The sequence below is a fragment of the Carica papaya genome, chromosome 7 (genome assembly GCF_054855325.1).
Source record: "Carica papaya isolate Zhongbai chromosome 7, ASM5485532v1, whole genome shotgun sequence".
Classification (NCBI taxonomy): domain Eukaryota; kingdom Viridiplantae; phylum Streptophyta; class Magnoliopsida; order Brassicales; family Caricaceae; genus Carica; species Carica papaya.
In genome coordinates, this window is record NC_142315.1 from 6,760,237 (window position 1) to 6,777,280 (window position 17,044).

Genomic DNA, 17,044 nt, shown 5'->3' on the forward strand with positions numbered 1-17,044 from the left:
TTTCTAAAACACCCCCATAATCCAAATTTTCACCCATTTTTTCCAAAATTAATTTCAATTAAATCCAAATAATATGTTTATCTAATTTTATCATTATTATTATTTTTATTTTCATTAAATTAAATTAAATAAAAATCTAAAACAAATTCAAATAAATAAAAAATAAAAATAATAAGATAAAATAATAAAAATAAACACTTGGGTGTTACATAAGATAATATAGTTGTATATTTCAACAAATTTTTTATTTTACTCATGCTATATTGTATATAATAATAAATAAAAAATAAAAAAATTAAATATATATATAATATTAAATATAGAAATATATACATAATACATACTTATATATAATTAAATATATTATATACATATATAATTAAAATATTATATAGTGTATAATATATAAGTAAAAACATAAATATATATATATGATAAAATATATATATATATATACACAATAGTTTTAAAAGAAGAAGAAAAATATAAATATATATATATATATACACAATAGTTTTAAAAGAAGAAGAAAAATATAATAAGTGTTAGTATAAGAAATTAAAGAGAATAGTAATATTGTAAATAATAAAAAATATTAAAAATATAAAAAAAAAAATTATCAAATTATCATAAAAAAAATATAACATCATCGTCGAACCATAATCTAAATAAAACTTTAAAAGATCTAAAAACGAAAAAAAACAACAAACTATACAGAAAAACTTCCCATAATAATATCAGTATAATCACGAGGTGGGGGAAAAAGAGAATAAAAGAGGGAAGGGATCTAGCCAAAGAACTTGGTAGCTTCAAATTATTCCTCTAGGTTAGCACGTCCAAGATTAGTGGCGAGAGCTAGTCTCACAGATGATAAGCCCTGAGGAGGCAGATCAGCTTCAATGAAGTCTGGGCGTAATCTTGCCATGGATAACTCTTGTAATTTATTCATCAAAAGATTTGCCTGGGAGACATTTAGCAAAGGACGCTCCTTCCAATTAAGTAAATTCAACTGCCATAGGAACATTCACAACAGATTAAGACAAAAGGCATATACAGATGTTACTACAATAAATGCATATAATATTATAATAATGTTCTAGAAAAATCAGAGGCCCGTGAGCATTGATAATCATCTTCAACTAGAATGTATGGTCAAAGGATAACCATTTTACTTGGTGGCAGAGCAGAAATACGTGGGAAAAAGAGGATGACCTGCACCCACTTCCTGCCAATTGCCAGCAATGGCCTACGCTCAACAGGCTAACTTACTGGAGAAATTTTAAACTCCATCTCTCTAAAAAGATAATCTGAACTTCTTGATAAAAGAGCTCACCGAATCATACAGAAGTCGTGACCAAAAGCGTTGAGGTGTAGAAGGATTTTTCATGAGCTGCAGTTTCATATAAAAGAAGATATATCTTGAATTAAAAACAAGTAAAAATGTATAATAGAATAGTTCGATAGTTTAAATTAAAAGAAGGTCCAAGGAGATAGAATACGACTCAAATATATAGATCTTCTTTATATGACAATAGACTACTATGTCCACCCAATTGTGCAAAGTAATCAAGCTCGTAATAAAGTTACTCCTTTAAAATCTCTAAGCTAAAGTATTTTGAGGTTTGCAGCTACAATAATATAGAATGTGAATTGCTAGTCCATACTGATACAAGTGATTCTACAGCCTGCCGTGCAGCATCTGTAGTTTTTCCATCATGCATATACTGAAGGGACTTCTTGAAATCCCTATACCTGGAGCACAACATAGGTTGGAATAGAGAAATAAAATCAATTAAAAGTTGAAAAAAAATCATTTTCAGTTGATTCACTTTTGATAGACAGAGGAAAAACAGATATACTAGGATTCCTACTTGTGCAAAAACTCAAGTCCTCCAGCGATTTTTGATTCAGAACCTAACAACTCGATTAAGCCTTCCCATTGCTGTGCAAACAAAGTATAGAATATGTTACATGTGAGCAATGTTTTCTCATCATTAATAACATAAAAGTAGATTATAGAATTGGTATATCCCCTTTCAAGGGCTCTGGTCCCTGGGGTATGAGACCCCTACTATGCTCAACCAGCCAAGCAATAACACATTAGTAACGTTAAATCTTTTTGGGGATAGAAAAAGGAGTTAATTTTGAAAAAAATAAATAAATATTATTATGCAAAAGGGAAAAACAAGAATACAAGAAAAGAAGATAAACATCCTCTTAAAACCCCAAAAAGTAATTAGATGAATACTACACCAAATGATAAACAAAAACCAAGAAATAATAGCACCATTGTTCTTTATTAACAAAGATGATTTTGTGATTTAACCTATAAAAAAGTCAAGAAGGTTAATCTATTTAAAAGAAACTGAGGAAAGTAAAGATGCTACAAGATTCTACCTTTACACCGTAACCACAAAATCAATAGACCAACGAAAAGGATCTCTCTCCACAACGAATAGGGAATCCAAGTAATTCGAGAACAGTCCATCAATAAAGAAACATACCACCGTGTCTCAGAGATATTAGAGATATTAGAGGAATCCCAAACATTACAATGAATTAATTAAAAAAGAAAATTACTGTTTTTATTATTAGGAAAAAAGATTACACATTGGTGTTTTGTCAATTCACATACATCGCAGGGTATAGCTTCAACATTGTAATTAGAAAATAAAGAAAGAAACACGACCTTAAGGGGAAAAAAAATGGTATCCTAGACTTTTGTTGTAAAACTATAGCTTATTTAATATGCAGGTAGAAAAAACGGTGTTGGGCACGTTAGGCATATGCAGGAAGTACAGGAAGTATAACCTGTCCCAAGCCTTAACACATCCAATCATCTTTCTTGAGTTCTAGTCCTAAATTTCACAGAGAGAATGAGAAAACATCATTTTACAATTAAAGTTATGAGATAATTTGGTTACTGATATAGGACTGTTGCACAGTTTATGTACATGGAGAGCATCCCTAAGAGTGAGGTAGGAATTAAGGTTTATGGTTTCAATTCCCGCTACAATAATTAGTAAACCATCAGCAAAGGCAATTTTTTTACTGTTAGAACATTGAGCATAAGCGTTAAACAACTTAGAGGAGTTGGTTACGCGGTTGGAAGCTCCTGAATCTATGATCCATGACAAGCTTTTAAACCATTGTAAATATAAACCATATTTAATGTGTAAGAAGACCTATACCTTTAAGCTTTTCAAGTTACTCGGATTTAAATGCGCTTAATTTTTTCATTGAGATCAAAAGTTATTGTAGTTTTCTCCTTTTAGGCTATATGTGCATATCTCTGACTCTTCTTGTGTCTTCAATCCTTGCTAGAGGTGGTCGGCTTTCCATAAAGCTTTTAAAACTTTTCTCTAATGTTGCCTTGGTTTCTTGCAGAAGGTACACCAAAGATTTTCCTCATCCTCCCTACCGTCGCTTCAAGTCTCATTGTGATAGATTCCTTCCCCAGTCGATATAGTTTAGAGCCTTTAGTTACCATTATGGAGCCTTCCATGGTGCAGGATTCAAGCATAACTCCTCTTCTACTTTCCTCCGTGCTAACTAAGGATATCACCTCATTCAAGAATGGAATCTTTTCCTTCGCCAGGATCTAAACTCTCCCCTGATCATATTCTTCCTTTGAATCCTATAACAAACCAGTCCGCTATATCTTTCTCAACAAGTCTTTTTCAAGGTTGTTGTGTCTTTACTACTTTCTATAATGATACTACGATATTGGTCAAGTTCTTGTCATAAGCGTGTATATTCTGACTGTCTTGTTGTCTTATTTAGTTTTTCAAACTTTAACAATAAAGTCATATATCCGAACTGCATCTTTTCTCTTGGAATAATAAGTTTATCGGATTGAAACCAAAATATTCTTTACTGTAGGCATGCACATAATTGTTTTACTAACTTTGGTGCCATAAAGTTCGAGTCAAGCCATAATTCTTGAATCTTTCTCGTCCCAAGCATAAAAAATGGGATCTTCCGACTTTGGTACAGTGGCAATTGTATGGCTTAGCTTTCCTTACTTTTGAGGGAGGTTCAAATCAGTTGTGACCAACTCAAGTAACCATTACAATTAAAGCAATAGGCAAATTGGATTGACTAAAATTTGTCATTGTTCTGTGCTATGTTTCCTATTGGGAAGTTTGTGTCGGTAGACTGGGACATAACTTCCAACATCTTTCAAAGGAATGTTTAAGGTAATTAAGGCCAATTAAAAATATAATTGGCCAGGGATCACCGCTGGACAGCAGTATGCAAAGGAGTGGAGGGGCTGGGCAGCAGGAGTGGTGTGATGCTTCGGCTTGCAGCTGCTGGAGAGGGAGGGTGCATGCTAAGATGTGGTTGAGGCACAGCTGGTGGCTGGCTTGGCCCGACACAAGCTGTAGAGGTGCAGGTTGCTTTGGCTAGCGATTCTGGCGGCTTGTTTGGGCGCAAGCACGTGATACTGGTGCTAGCAGCTGCTCTGGCTACTTCTAGCTATGTGGCTTGGAGGATAGAACTGGCTAGGTGGTAGGAGGCAAGTCAGTGGTTGTCGGCAACTGGAGTGTTGTTGTCGGCTATGAAGGCTAGTCCGCTCTAAGATTTTCTTATTTCAGTAACAAAGATCGAATAGGATCTGTAGAAAAGCTTTAAAGTTTTTTTAACTTAGAGCTCTGATACCATGTTTAGAATGAAGTATGAATTTTATTAAATAATTGGGCCTTATATGAAATGATTTATATGAATAATAATGGGAAACACTCTTAATTACATGGGAAGGATCTATCACAAATATACACTTTACCTTACTTTACAAATACACTTCCCAACAGTTTTAACTCAGTTGAATGCATAATCAAACATAAATGTTTAACTTTAAATAGCATGAGAACCACATGACTATTAAATTATACTTCTCCAGTTAAAGGATCACCAAGAATAACTGCAAGTATCACATGTAAACCAACTCTATTGTGTTTTGGATTTGTATTAAAATTTTCAAATTAAATTATACCTCTCCTATTGAAGGATCACCAAGAGTAACTGCAACTATCATATGTAAATCAACTCTATTGTGTTTTGGATTTATATTAAAATTTTTCAAGTTAAATTCAAATAGATAATCATTATTTCTACAATGATTATTTCATTGTTTCTATGGTGGTGCATAAAAGGAAGGATAAAATAATTGTTCAAGAAATGTCTCCAATACAAAATATTGAGGCAAGGACGGGTAATAACCTCGAACTTTTCATCTGAGAGTGACTTTCCAACAGAATCAAACAACTGCTGTGCAATCCTGTTAAGACGAACTTCGTCCTTTGCTTGCTGAAGCCAAAAAACTCCCAAGCCTTTTCTACCATGCTTCCAGTGGTGTACTCCAGCAATCTAAACATTAGAACTCTAAAAGATTTAATAGAAACCCCCAATCACAAGATAATAATGTCTCACATTTTAATGATGATTGGACTCAAGTCACCATACTTTAGACATCAAATCTATATAATATTAGGCAGCAAATCCATACCTTCATGATATCAGAACTAACACTATCAAGTTCATATAGGCGACAAATCTCTAAATTCTGCATAAAAGAAAAAACATTGTCCAAGCAATAAGTATAAAAGACAGAAAAGCCAGAATAATTTTCTTTAAAAATGCATAAGAATAGAAAAAGGGCACCAAAGATTTGTCCCACTTTAAGTAGCAATTGATTATGTTGAGCAGGCTGCTTGTGCAACAACATCTCCAGCAGACCCATTCCCTGCTTCCTACAGGATGTCAAATAAATGGGAGCAATCTGTAGAGTGTAAAAACAGATAATGAGTAAGAAAAACGGAAAAGACAAATATTATAAATGTTTAAACTACAATCATTACGAAAAAGGCAAATAATAATTTCACCAACATAGCTGGTCGTTTCTAAGTCAAACCTTGTGGTTTTCTTGGGTAGCAATTTACTTCTTTGAAATTTCTTTATTAGTGAGAACATTGTGTTTGTTTTCCGCAACATTCAACTAACTTGATCTTTGCTAGTAAAACTCACTGACACAGTTAACATTCTTTTCCAAACTATATAACTAATAGTATTAGTATGGATGATTAATGGAGAAATGACTTAGCAAAACATAAAAAATTCTAGAAAAATAGTAAAACAAAGACAACGCAATCCACAATCACAATCACAATCATGGGGTTGTTAAACACTCAACTAATGAAAATATAATAGATTTTATGCATAAGTAGTATGTAAAACGATGATGAAGCAATTTATAAAGATGTCCATGTAGCAGAATGAATTCTTAAATAAAGAAAGTGACAAGAAAATAAGATTTCTCTAACTAAATAAAATCATAACAAAAATTACAAGAATTCTGTCATAATATAATAGTTCTAGTAGTTATCCTACTTAAAGTTATGCTAGCTAGTCCAGCATTGTTCTCCCCCTCTTTAAAAGAATTTGATTTTGACCAGCAATCTTAGATAGAGTTATCTAGAGTGCAAATCCATCATAAGGAATTTCTCTTCAACTGCCCGTAAGTACTTGAATTTGGAAAAAACTTCCATCTCATAAGAAATCAATCAAAACCTCTACCTCTTCAAAAAAATTTGACTTTTACCAGGGAACATAGACATTGTCGTCAAGAGATTGCAAATCCCTCATAAGGATTTTCTTTTCAATTGCCCATAAATACCTGAATTTGAACAAAACTTCAATCTAAGAAGAAATCGGTCAAAAACCCCCATCAGCAGAGGTAATACATCCACCAACTAAAATATCTTTAAGTCTTGCTAAGAAAGAACATATTTTACATATTTTTAAAAGAAACTGAATTTCTTATGTATTAAGAACGATGCCAGGAAACCCTTAAGATTTATTACAGAAAGAAGTTTAAAAAAAGAAATATTCACACAAATGGCAGAATAGGAAAAATGATGAACAACTGGGATTAGGGTTGACCAACCCTAACAAGACTCCACAGCCGACGCCTCTGCCTTCCAAATCCATCTCGTAGACGATGCTGATCATCATCATCACGCGATTCCAGCTGTGCAACTCTAGCAAGCTTGATTCCGTCTTGAAAAATGAATTTATTTAATGTATTTAGGCCTATAAAAAGGGCCCCTTCTATCGATTGTAAGCATATTAAAAATAAATAAAAAAAGTCTTCTACTTTCTCCCTTTTTCGTTCTTCATCTTCTCTGTTTTCTTCTTCTTCTCCATTAAACCTTCACAAAATTAGAGCCATGTCCAAGTCTTCTAACAAGATGGTATCGGAGCCATAACCAGCCGAATGGCACCTCGATATCGCCATTTGAACACAATCAAAGGAGAAGGCCCCAATGACAGAACCAGAAAATCTCGAATCACTTACCGTAAAAGAAATCGATTTGAAGCTATCAGCATTCATGGATGAATCACGCAGACAGTTCAATGTGATACTCTAGCTGCTCTAATGCAGAACCCCCGACCAGGCCGAATGAAACTCAGCACGATAGGAAGCCGAGACCCATTCGGGTGGAGGCCTTCTTCCTTTCCCATATGGCGCAAATGTCGGAAAACAAGGGTTCGAAGTCCCTTTTGTTGCCGATCCCGCTGCCTTGATCTGGAACCAACCATACAGCGGACCGGATCACGACGAAGCTCGAATCACTCTGGCCGACCCAACCCAGTCCGAACCGGCCTAGTATGACCCGACCCAGCCCAGCCCAAAACCAGTTCGAACCAACCTACCCAAAAATCACCCATTTGAGCTATTGGACCGCACTGGACCGCCTGCAATCGCACACCAAACTGGTCCGCCTCCCATTTACGCACTCCCTAAGGTAAAAATTCCACTTTTTGAATGAGAAAACCCTCGTGGATGGATCCGGCGTTGTGAAAAGTATTTCATGATTCACCACACTCCCGATGAACAAAAGTGGAGATTGCATCTCTCTATATTTAGGCTAAGTTGCCGATGTATGCTATCGTGGATGGTTAGCGAAGTTTGATATCCTCAATTGGGAACATTTCGTGGAAAACTATGCCGACGATTTGGAGGACCTTCCTGAAAAGATTTCATAGAAACATTCATCAAGTTATACCAAATAGGTACCATTCTCGAATTTGTTAAAAATTTTGAATACTTACGTTCTCTTATGATGCAAATAACTCTACACTTTCAGAGAGATATTTTATATCCACCTCTATCAGTAACTTCAGGCCACAGCTACAACCCATGATAGGATCCTCAAGCTAAAAACACTCAACCAAACATTCGAACAAGCCTTACTGCAAGAACAATCAGTCATAGAGCTCCGATATCTCTATCTTCCTAGTTATGAAACTCCGTCATCAAAAAGAGACCGATATCATGATATATCCTTCAGGGGCACGGGAAAGGGAGCAGATCCTAAAGATCAACAGCCTGTTACAAATGTGGAGATAGGTATTTTTCAGAGCACCGGTGCTCTAACAAAACAGTCATGGCAATGGAGGAGATCATGCCAGAAGAGACTCTAGAGAACAAAACATTTGAGGAAGCTAAAGAGGTTGACGATGACCTTACTAGCACTCTGTCCTTCCAAGCAATAGAAGGGGTCACCATATGGAGCACCCTGAAAATACGAGAAAAATTATCAGGTCATGATATGTTGGTCTTACTGGATAATGGAAGCTCACATTCCTTCCTGAAAGAAAGAGCTTCTAAATGGATCATGGATCAAGAATCAAGTGGTCAACAGTAAACCCCTAACAGTTATGGTCGCTAACAGGCAAAAGATATCTATTCCTTGAATGTCCAGATGTGACGTGGACCATGCAAGGCTACAAGTTCACCTACAATTTCTACATTATCCCATTAAGAGAGTATGACATGATATTATGGGTCGACTGGATGAAGCAATTCGGCCCAATGATGCTTGACTTCCTCCATGCAACTGTACAATTCAATTATGAAAATTTACAAATATCATTACAGGGTTGTGACTTTTGCGAAGCATCCAAGGCAAAACAGTGGGCCAAACATAAGCAAGTGATTGAAGGTGGAACAGTATTTCTAATAATGGAAGTTTCAGAAAAGGTACCTACTTCTGAGATGTCTAACCCAACACTAAAAGCACTACGTATACAATATCAGGATGTCTTTCAAGAACCCTATGGGTTGCCACCGGCCAGAGCCTTCGATCATGTCATCACCTTATCCAAACATGATGCTGCCGTGAATATTCGACCTTACAGGTATTCGTTCCATCAGAAGAATGAAATAGAAAAGCATATACAACAAATGTTGAAGAACTCATTAATACGCCCCAGCCGTAGCCCATTCTCTTCACCGGTACTGCTCGTCAGAAAGAAAGATGGTATGCGGAGGTTTTGCGTGGATTATAGAGAATTAAACTCTCTGACCGTAAAAGATAAGTTTCTCATACCCATCATTGATGAATTATATGGAGCACATATCTTCTCTAAAATTGATCTTAAGGCAAGAAATCATCATATCAGGGATGAGGAAGACATCCACAAGATAGCTTTCAGAACACACCAAGGTCATTATGAATTCAAAGTGATGTCTTTCGGCTTGACCAATGCCTTGCTACTTTCCAAATTCTCATGAATCACATATTCAAGGCTTTTCTCCGAAGGTTTGTATTGGTCTTCTTTGATGACATCTTAGTTTATAGTACTACTGAGCAAGAGCATCTTATCCATCTGAACAAAGCTCTGAAAACACTCCGAGATAATAGGTTGTATGCAAAGCAACCCGAGTGTTATTTCTTTCAAACAGAGGTGGAGTATCTAGGGCATATCATCTCAGACCGAGGGATAGAAACAGATCCACGAAAGATTAAAGCTATGGTCAACTGGCCCAAATCCTCAAACGATTAAGGCTTTTAGAGGGTTTCTGCGCTTAACAGGATACTACCGCAAGTTTATACAAAATTAAAGAATCATAGCCCAACCTCTCACCAATTTGTTAAAAAATGGTGTCTTTGAATGGAATCCAGAAGCAGAGCAAACTTTTCAATCATTAAAGACAGTTATGACTTCCAGCTTGGTCCTACAACTGCCCCAATTCGGAGATCCTTTTACTATTGAGACAGATGCAAGTAACAAGGGAATTGGAGAGGTCCTAATGCAAGAAAATCAACCTATAGCCTTTATAAGCAAGGCCCTCAGTCCCAAAAATCAAACAAAGTCAATCTACAAGAAAGAGCTAATGGTCGTTCTCTATGACGTAGGACAATGGCAGCACTATTTAGATGGAACCTCATTCGTCATCAGAATGGATCAGCGTAGTTTAAAGTACTTGTTAGATCAAAAAGTTTCCTCCATGGTACAACATGAATTACACCACTCGATACAAACAAGGGTCGTCCAACAAGGTAGCAGATGCTCTTTCAAGGAGGGATGCCCCTGACTCTGAAGCAGAAATCTTCTACACCCTCTCTATATCCATGTCTGCTTGGATGGTGGAAATAAGTGACAGTTTCTCCAATGATCCCTTCACCCAACAACTGCTATCAAAACTAATAGTTTCTCCTAACACCATAACGCTTTTTTCCCTACAACAAGGGATATTGAGATACAAAGGGAGGTTGATCATAGGTGACAAAAAGAAACTTCGCGACCAACTGCTTTACCAGTGTCACAATTCAACAATAGGCCTACTCTTGAGTTCGAGCTACTTATGAAAGGGTCAAACAACACTTCTATCGGCCAAATATGAAGAAACAAATTTTACAGTGGATCCAATAATGCGATATCTGTCAACGCTGCAAAATAGAACGAGTTCTCATTCCCGGATTACTGCAATCATTACTTGTTCTACCACACGCCTGGACCCACATATCTATGGACTTCATTGAACAATTGCCCAAATCAGAAGGCAAGGACGTTATATTAGTGGTAATGGACCGTTTCACCAAGTATGGGCATTTCATTCCCTTACGACATCCCTTCACTGCAACCGGAGTAGCCCGAAGTTTCATGGAGATGGTACACAAGCTACACGGGGTTCCACAAGTCATAGTAACTGATCGAGATAAAATATTTACCAGTTTATTCTAAAAGGAACTAATGAATGCAGTAGGGAGAAATTTGCTCTTCAGTACCACATAACACCCCCAGACTAATGGACAAACAGAAAGACTCAATCAGTATCTGGAAATCTACCTATGATGCATGACTAATCAACAACCGAAGACTTAGGCCAAATGGTTAGCTACGACTGAATGGTGGTATAAAACTTTGTACCATTCAAGCTTGAAGATGACACCTTTCCAAGGACTCTACAGATACTCATCTCCGCATTTCTTCAACTCTATAGAATTCGACTCCGCATTATCCTCCATAGAGATGGTCCTAACGGAGCGCGAAGAGGCCAACAAAACCATACGACAACAACTCTTGCAGGCACAAGCCAGAATCAAGCAATATGCGGATAATCATCAAAGTGAGAGAAGTTTTGAAGTAGACGATTGGGATTACTCAAACTGCAGTCTTTTAAACAAGGAACACTCAAGAAGGGACGAGACTCCACCAAGTCTCTCAGAAAATTGAAAATGTAGTATATAAGCTCCTATTACCCCAAGAATCAAGGATTCACCCAGTTTTCCATATGTCCCAACTCAAGAAATACATTCCCGACACACAGGGTATCCAACAAGACTTACCCCCACAAACCACAAAAGACTTCATCAGTTACAATCCCAACATATCTTACAACATAAAACTATATTACGGGGTAGTCAACTTGTAGATCAAGTCCTTATCCATTGGAAATGAGCTCCACCCGAAGAATGTACATGGGAAGATTATGAGTATTTATGACACCAATTCCCGCATCTCAACCTTGAGGACAAGGTTACTGTTCAAGGAGAGGATATTGTCAAAAAAACCCTTAGAGTTTATTATAGAAAGAAGGGAAAAAATGAAATGTTCACACAAAAGGGCATAATCGAAAAAATGATGAACTGGGATTAGGGTTGACCAACCCTAACAAGACTCCACAGCCAACGCCTCTGCCTTCCAAATCCATCCCGTAGACGACGCCAATCATCATCATCACACAATTCCAGCTGTGCAACTCTAGCAAGCTTGATTCTGCATTGAATAATGAATTTATTTAATGTATTTTAGGCCTATAAAAAGTCTCTTCCATCAATTGTAAACATATCAGAAATCAAATAAAAAGTCTTCTACTTTCTCCCTTTTTCGTTCTTCATCTTCTATGTTTTCTTCTACTTTTCCAATAAACCTTCACAAGATCAGTGTCATGTCCAAGGCTTCTAACAAATGAGCACATATATGAATGTATATAGTTTTTACAAAGAGCAAAAATGAAAAACTAATTACAGTTGATCAAACCAAATCAAAACTACATATCATTGGAATTCCCTAGTGAGTATCTGATAATTTTAGAAAAATTAATTTTCTGATATTAAAATAGAAGATTGAGGAATTCTCCAATACTCTCCCTCACGCTGATGAATACCTATTTTTTGTCCTCAAGCTCGAAGATAAATCTTTTGGAACATCGCACCAATGAGTCCTTGTGTTAGCACATCTACAAGTTAACCATCTGTTGAGATGTGTTAAGCACAAATTAGTTCACTGTCCAACCTGCTTTTTATGAAGTTTATCTAATTTAATGTGCTTTGTTCCATTCTATTGCACAAGATGTGAACAATGTTAATGGTAGACTTGTGCAAAATAATTTTATCAGCCCTTACTATATGATCTTTAAATCTTCTAAATTATCTTGAGTCCTCCTAAGAATTCACACACACCTTGTGCCATCACTCTAAACTTCATCTTTGCATTTGATCTGGTAATCACATTCCACTTCTTACTCCTTCACGTGACAAGATTGCCTTCAAAAAAAGTACAATAATCCTAGTAGACTACCTATCAACTAATGAGCCTACATAATCTGCATTATTGTATGTCACAAGGATTAATCCAAAATTCCTTTTAAATAAAATTCCTCTGACAAGATTAGCCTTTCTGTAAATTAATTTCACATGAAAGCCAACCTCTCTCAAGTTATGCTAAAATTGGCTAACCACATGGTATATGCAATATCTGACCATGTATGAACAAGATAGATAAAAAGTCTTCCTACTAATCTTTGTCATGTCTCTCTGTCTACAACTAGATCTTTATTTGCTTGTTCTACTTTGTGATTTTGCTCAACTATTATGGAGAAAGGTTTACAAACTAGCTTTCTTGTCTTCTTTAGGAGATTGGTCACAGATTTCTGCAATTAAAAAAAAAGATGTATATCCTCAAAAAGACTACTACAATTCCTAAGAAGTACTAAAGTCTCCCAAGTTTTTTTTTTAATTTCAAATTCTCTAACTAGGCATCTTCCAAATGTTTTGTTCTCCTTTCCCTTATTTCCTGTCATAGTTATATTACCATCATATACCAAAGAGAATCATGGCTACCCCTCAACCTGAGTGTTTTATAGACGGTGTATGATCTCTATGCCTCTATTTGTACCTGGTGGCAAATATTAATCTGGCAAATCTTTCAAATCAAGCCCTTGGTGATTGCTTTGAACCATACAATGGTTTCTTCAATCTGCACGTTTTATTATCCTTTAGTGTTTCTTTTAAGTCTGAAAAGATATCCATGCATATCTCTTCCTCCGATTGCCATGAAATAAAGCATTTTCTACACTTAATTGCTCAAAATATCAATTAAAGCTAGTTGTTGAAGAGTAAACTCTTACCATATTATTTTTTTCCAGAGGAGGCCTAATCCAACTAAATCCAAATGTATCATACAATAACTTTCACAATTTCTATTTTAAAAAAAAAAATTCACAATTTCCAAGCCAAATCACATTTAGGGAGTAATTGATTATGCGTCTCCCTTAACTATGTCACGTAACACATTTTTCTGGTGAAAGAGCTTGATTATGCGTACAAATTTGTACCAACTTGTTGGCGTTTGACATGTTTAGACTTGCGATCCACGCCAAAACACTTTACAGTTGAAGAAAATTTAGCTATAAAAAACACATTGGTCAAAGGCCCGTGACAGCAATTTGTGTGATTAAAGAAAGAATTACAAGTGTATGCTCCGAAAGGATTTAGAGGCCCCCCTTACTACTGGACTACGGAGAGTAGTGAAAGGTTCTAGCAAACTTGATGGGGTCTGCATCTCATTTGTTTCCCCATAGTTCAAGTGCCTAAAGAAATGAATGTTCCAGGCTACATTACCATCAGAGTGACAAAGAAAGTGAAAAAATAGGAGCATAATGGCTTGAGAATAGATAGTACAAAGGGGGAAAATTGGTTCGCTATTGGACTATCACCTCTATAATGATCCTTCCAAAAGCAGAACACTATAGTCGTCTCCTACTTTGAATGGGTAAGGAAGTAAATAGGTTAAGTAAGCTAGAGATAGCTTTCCATGGACTTTTGCATTAGGTGCAGTTAATAGTCACAACATCCTATTCATTCTTTTAACCACCATGGATACTTTTGATCTCTGTGCTACAATAGCACAGCTATTTAACCAATAAAGACATGTTTTTTGACTTCATATTCCCAATGCCCAAACTACCAAAGGTTCCTCCTCTGATCCCACCCACAAAAACTTCCCTCATAATATCCCCCACTCTCTCAGCTACTCCTGCTGGTACTCTAAACAAAGACAGATAATAAAGTGAAATGCTAAACAAACATGCCTAGATTAAAACAAACCATTCTAACAATCCAATGCCTAGACACTTTCTCAACCACCCCATCCCTGAAAAACATACCTATTAAAAGTATTATTCACTTCCTATATCATATTTCTTTTCAAAACAATAAAAATAAACAGAGCAAATATATTATTGACAATAATGTCAAAAGGACACCAACCTGTATACAAAATATTTACATATCTATCAATAAGTCAATAAGGTTTTCTAAATCCTTCATAGAGAACAAAGCATGACCCAATAACAAAAATCGAAAGGTCCGAAACTATTTATTCCCTAATTAAATTGAAATCATTATCATTATCTACCACTTCATAAGCTCTTACATTTCTCTCCTTCTAAATCGCCCAAAAAATAGTGATCAGAATGAGATCCGCATGTTTCCTCCTCCCACTGAGACTCTTCCACGTCCATAATTCATATCTATCTGATCCTGCCATCACCTTCTTCACTCTTAATAACCCATAGACCACGATATAAAGCTTGTAAACCTCCAAGCACCAAAGAAGTAAATAGTTGCATGTCTCCGCAATCCTTTTACAGAAATACATCCATGCACCAGAACCTTACCCCCTCTCATCCACTTCTCAATAGTCAGAATGCACCTTACCCCCCTCTCTGCTGGCATCCCAAGCAAAAAAAGACACTTTGGTTGGACTTTCACCTTTCAAATTTGTCTAACCGGGATCTGTTGTCATTATCTTCATATTTGTTCAAAAATGTATAGTAGGATTTGACTGAAAAACCTCATTCTTTGCCAAAGACCACACTGGACTATCATTGCTACCATCCGAGGACACAGAAGAAAAGGTGACAAGATTCTCATACTCGTTAATTCCCAATCACTATCTCGTGTCTGGTACTGCACGGTTTCACTTTGCAAGAACTCCGAATCATTCGCTTGAAACTCATCCTTTTCATCATAAATGATCCACTTGCCTGTATCAATAAGCTAGACCCATGCTTCGAGTTGTTTCAGGCCCTAAATAAACTCGAACACTCAAGAAATCCGTTGGACATGCGGATTCACATCTCTTATACCGACGTTGTTAAGAAAAAGATAGTTTTTTCCGGATGAAATGAAAATTGGATTCATATAATAAGAGAAAAGTTTCCCATTACTTAGCCAGAAAAACATGCGGCCATGAATTTAGATAGGGATTCCTGTAGAAGTTCCAACCTTTCTTTAATCTTTGACTGTGAATTAAATGTATAAAGGGATGAAATAAAGACAAAGAATGAGGGATTCAAAGAGGTTTCTCACAGCAGTAATTTGTCACACACTCTCTCCTCCCCCCAAGGTCTTTGAAAATGTCACCAATCAAGATGTCTTTCTATTATGCAATGACAAATATTTGAGAATATTGGTCTCTCAGATGTCCACCTCTCACATTTCATTTCTCAAAAGCATCTATTTCTAGCATATAAAATCCTTTTCTACTTTTTATCTACAAGCACTTCGTTTTAGCGTTTGGCTAGATTATTACCTTTTGACAGCAGAAGAAGAAGCATAAGCCCAACAAATAGACACTAATCTTAAAGAAAAAAAAGCTCAATCAACAATCACACAGATTGACAAAACCCAGAATCACAAGGCTATTAAGCACTCAATGAATGGAAGCATCAACAGATTCTACTAATAGGCTAAAATGTAACAATGAAGCAACTATAAATTCATATGGCCGCTACATGACCTAAAATCTTTAAATAGAAAAATAGTAATAAAATAAGATTAACAACTAACCAAGAAATAAAATATTGACAAAATATAATAACTACTGAAATCCAACTAAAATACAATATTCTCATAGTTATATATATTAGTAAATACTATGCCACAAGGTCCCACATCAAGAAACCTTATGGTAGCAAAATGGTTTAAAAAATCAAAGTTTGACTTAAAAAACGAAAAGAATTGAAACTTCAATTTAGCTACAAATAAATCATCACCCTATTTTAGTTTATTTGAACTCACTTGCCAAGTCAATGCATGAGAAAACAGAACTTGAGCATAGACAAGTCGATGAAGCTCCTCTATGCTGATTCCACCCAAATTATGACGCTCTTCTTGTAGAAGATTTTCAGCTTGATCACTCGCAGCTGTCAATAATTCTATAGCATGGGCAACCATCCTGGTGAGAAGTCAAATAAACAGCAGAAGTGGTTAGACTTTGAAAGATAAGCTGAAGTATGGCCAAAAGTTCACACTTTAAATAAACACAAAAACAGAACTTAGCAGCTCACCAAGAACCAAACTCTTTGGAGCATTCTGCTAGTACAACCTGGACCATTTCACATGACAAGTAGAGGTTAAGAAAAGAGATATCAGAGAAGAACAAGACAGTCAATTGTTAGTTCAAA

At 36.0% G+C, this 17,044-nt stretch overlaps 1 protein-coding gene across 2 annotated transcripts in view; it reads right to left on the bottom strand.

Moving 5' to 3' along the window:
* Nucleotides 1–576: 576 nt before the first annotated feature.
* Nucleotides 577–17,044, bottom strand: part of LOC110807826 (nuclear pore complex Nup85-like protein) — a 34,763-nt gene continuing 18,295 nt past the window's right edge. Inside the window, exons 10-18 of one of the 2 annotated variants that reach the window (XM_088208270.1) lie at nt 16,928–16,965; nt 16,659–16,815; nt 5,681–5,782; nt 5,510–5,566; nt 5,224–5,370; nt 1,872–1,942; nt 1,665–1,752; nt 1,334–1,390; nt 577–1,009 (exon numbers count right to left, since the gene is read on the bottom strand). In XM_088208270.1, the coding sequence (XP_088064396.1) occupies nt 815–1,009; nt 1,334–1,390; nt 1,665–1,752; nt 1,872–1,942; nt 5,224–5,370; nt 5,510–5,566; nt 5,681–5,782; nt 16,659–16,815; nt 16,928–16,965 (912 nt within the window). In that variant the 3' untranslated portion in view covers nt 577–814. The remainder of the gene's footprint in view (nt 1,010–1,333; nt 1,391–1,664; nt 1,753–1,871; nt 1,943–5,223; nt 5,371–5,509; nt 5,567–5,680; nt 5,783–16,658; nt 16,816–16,927; nt 16,966–17,044) is intronic. The other variant, XM_088208271.1, reaches the window with a different exon arrangement.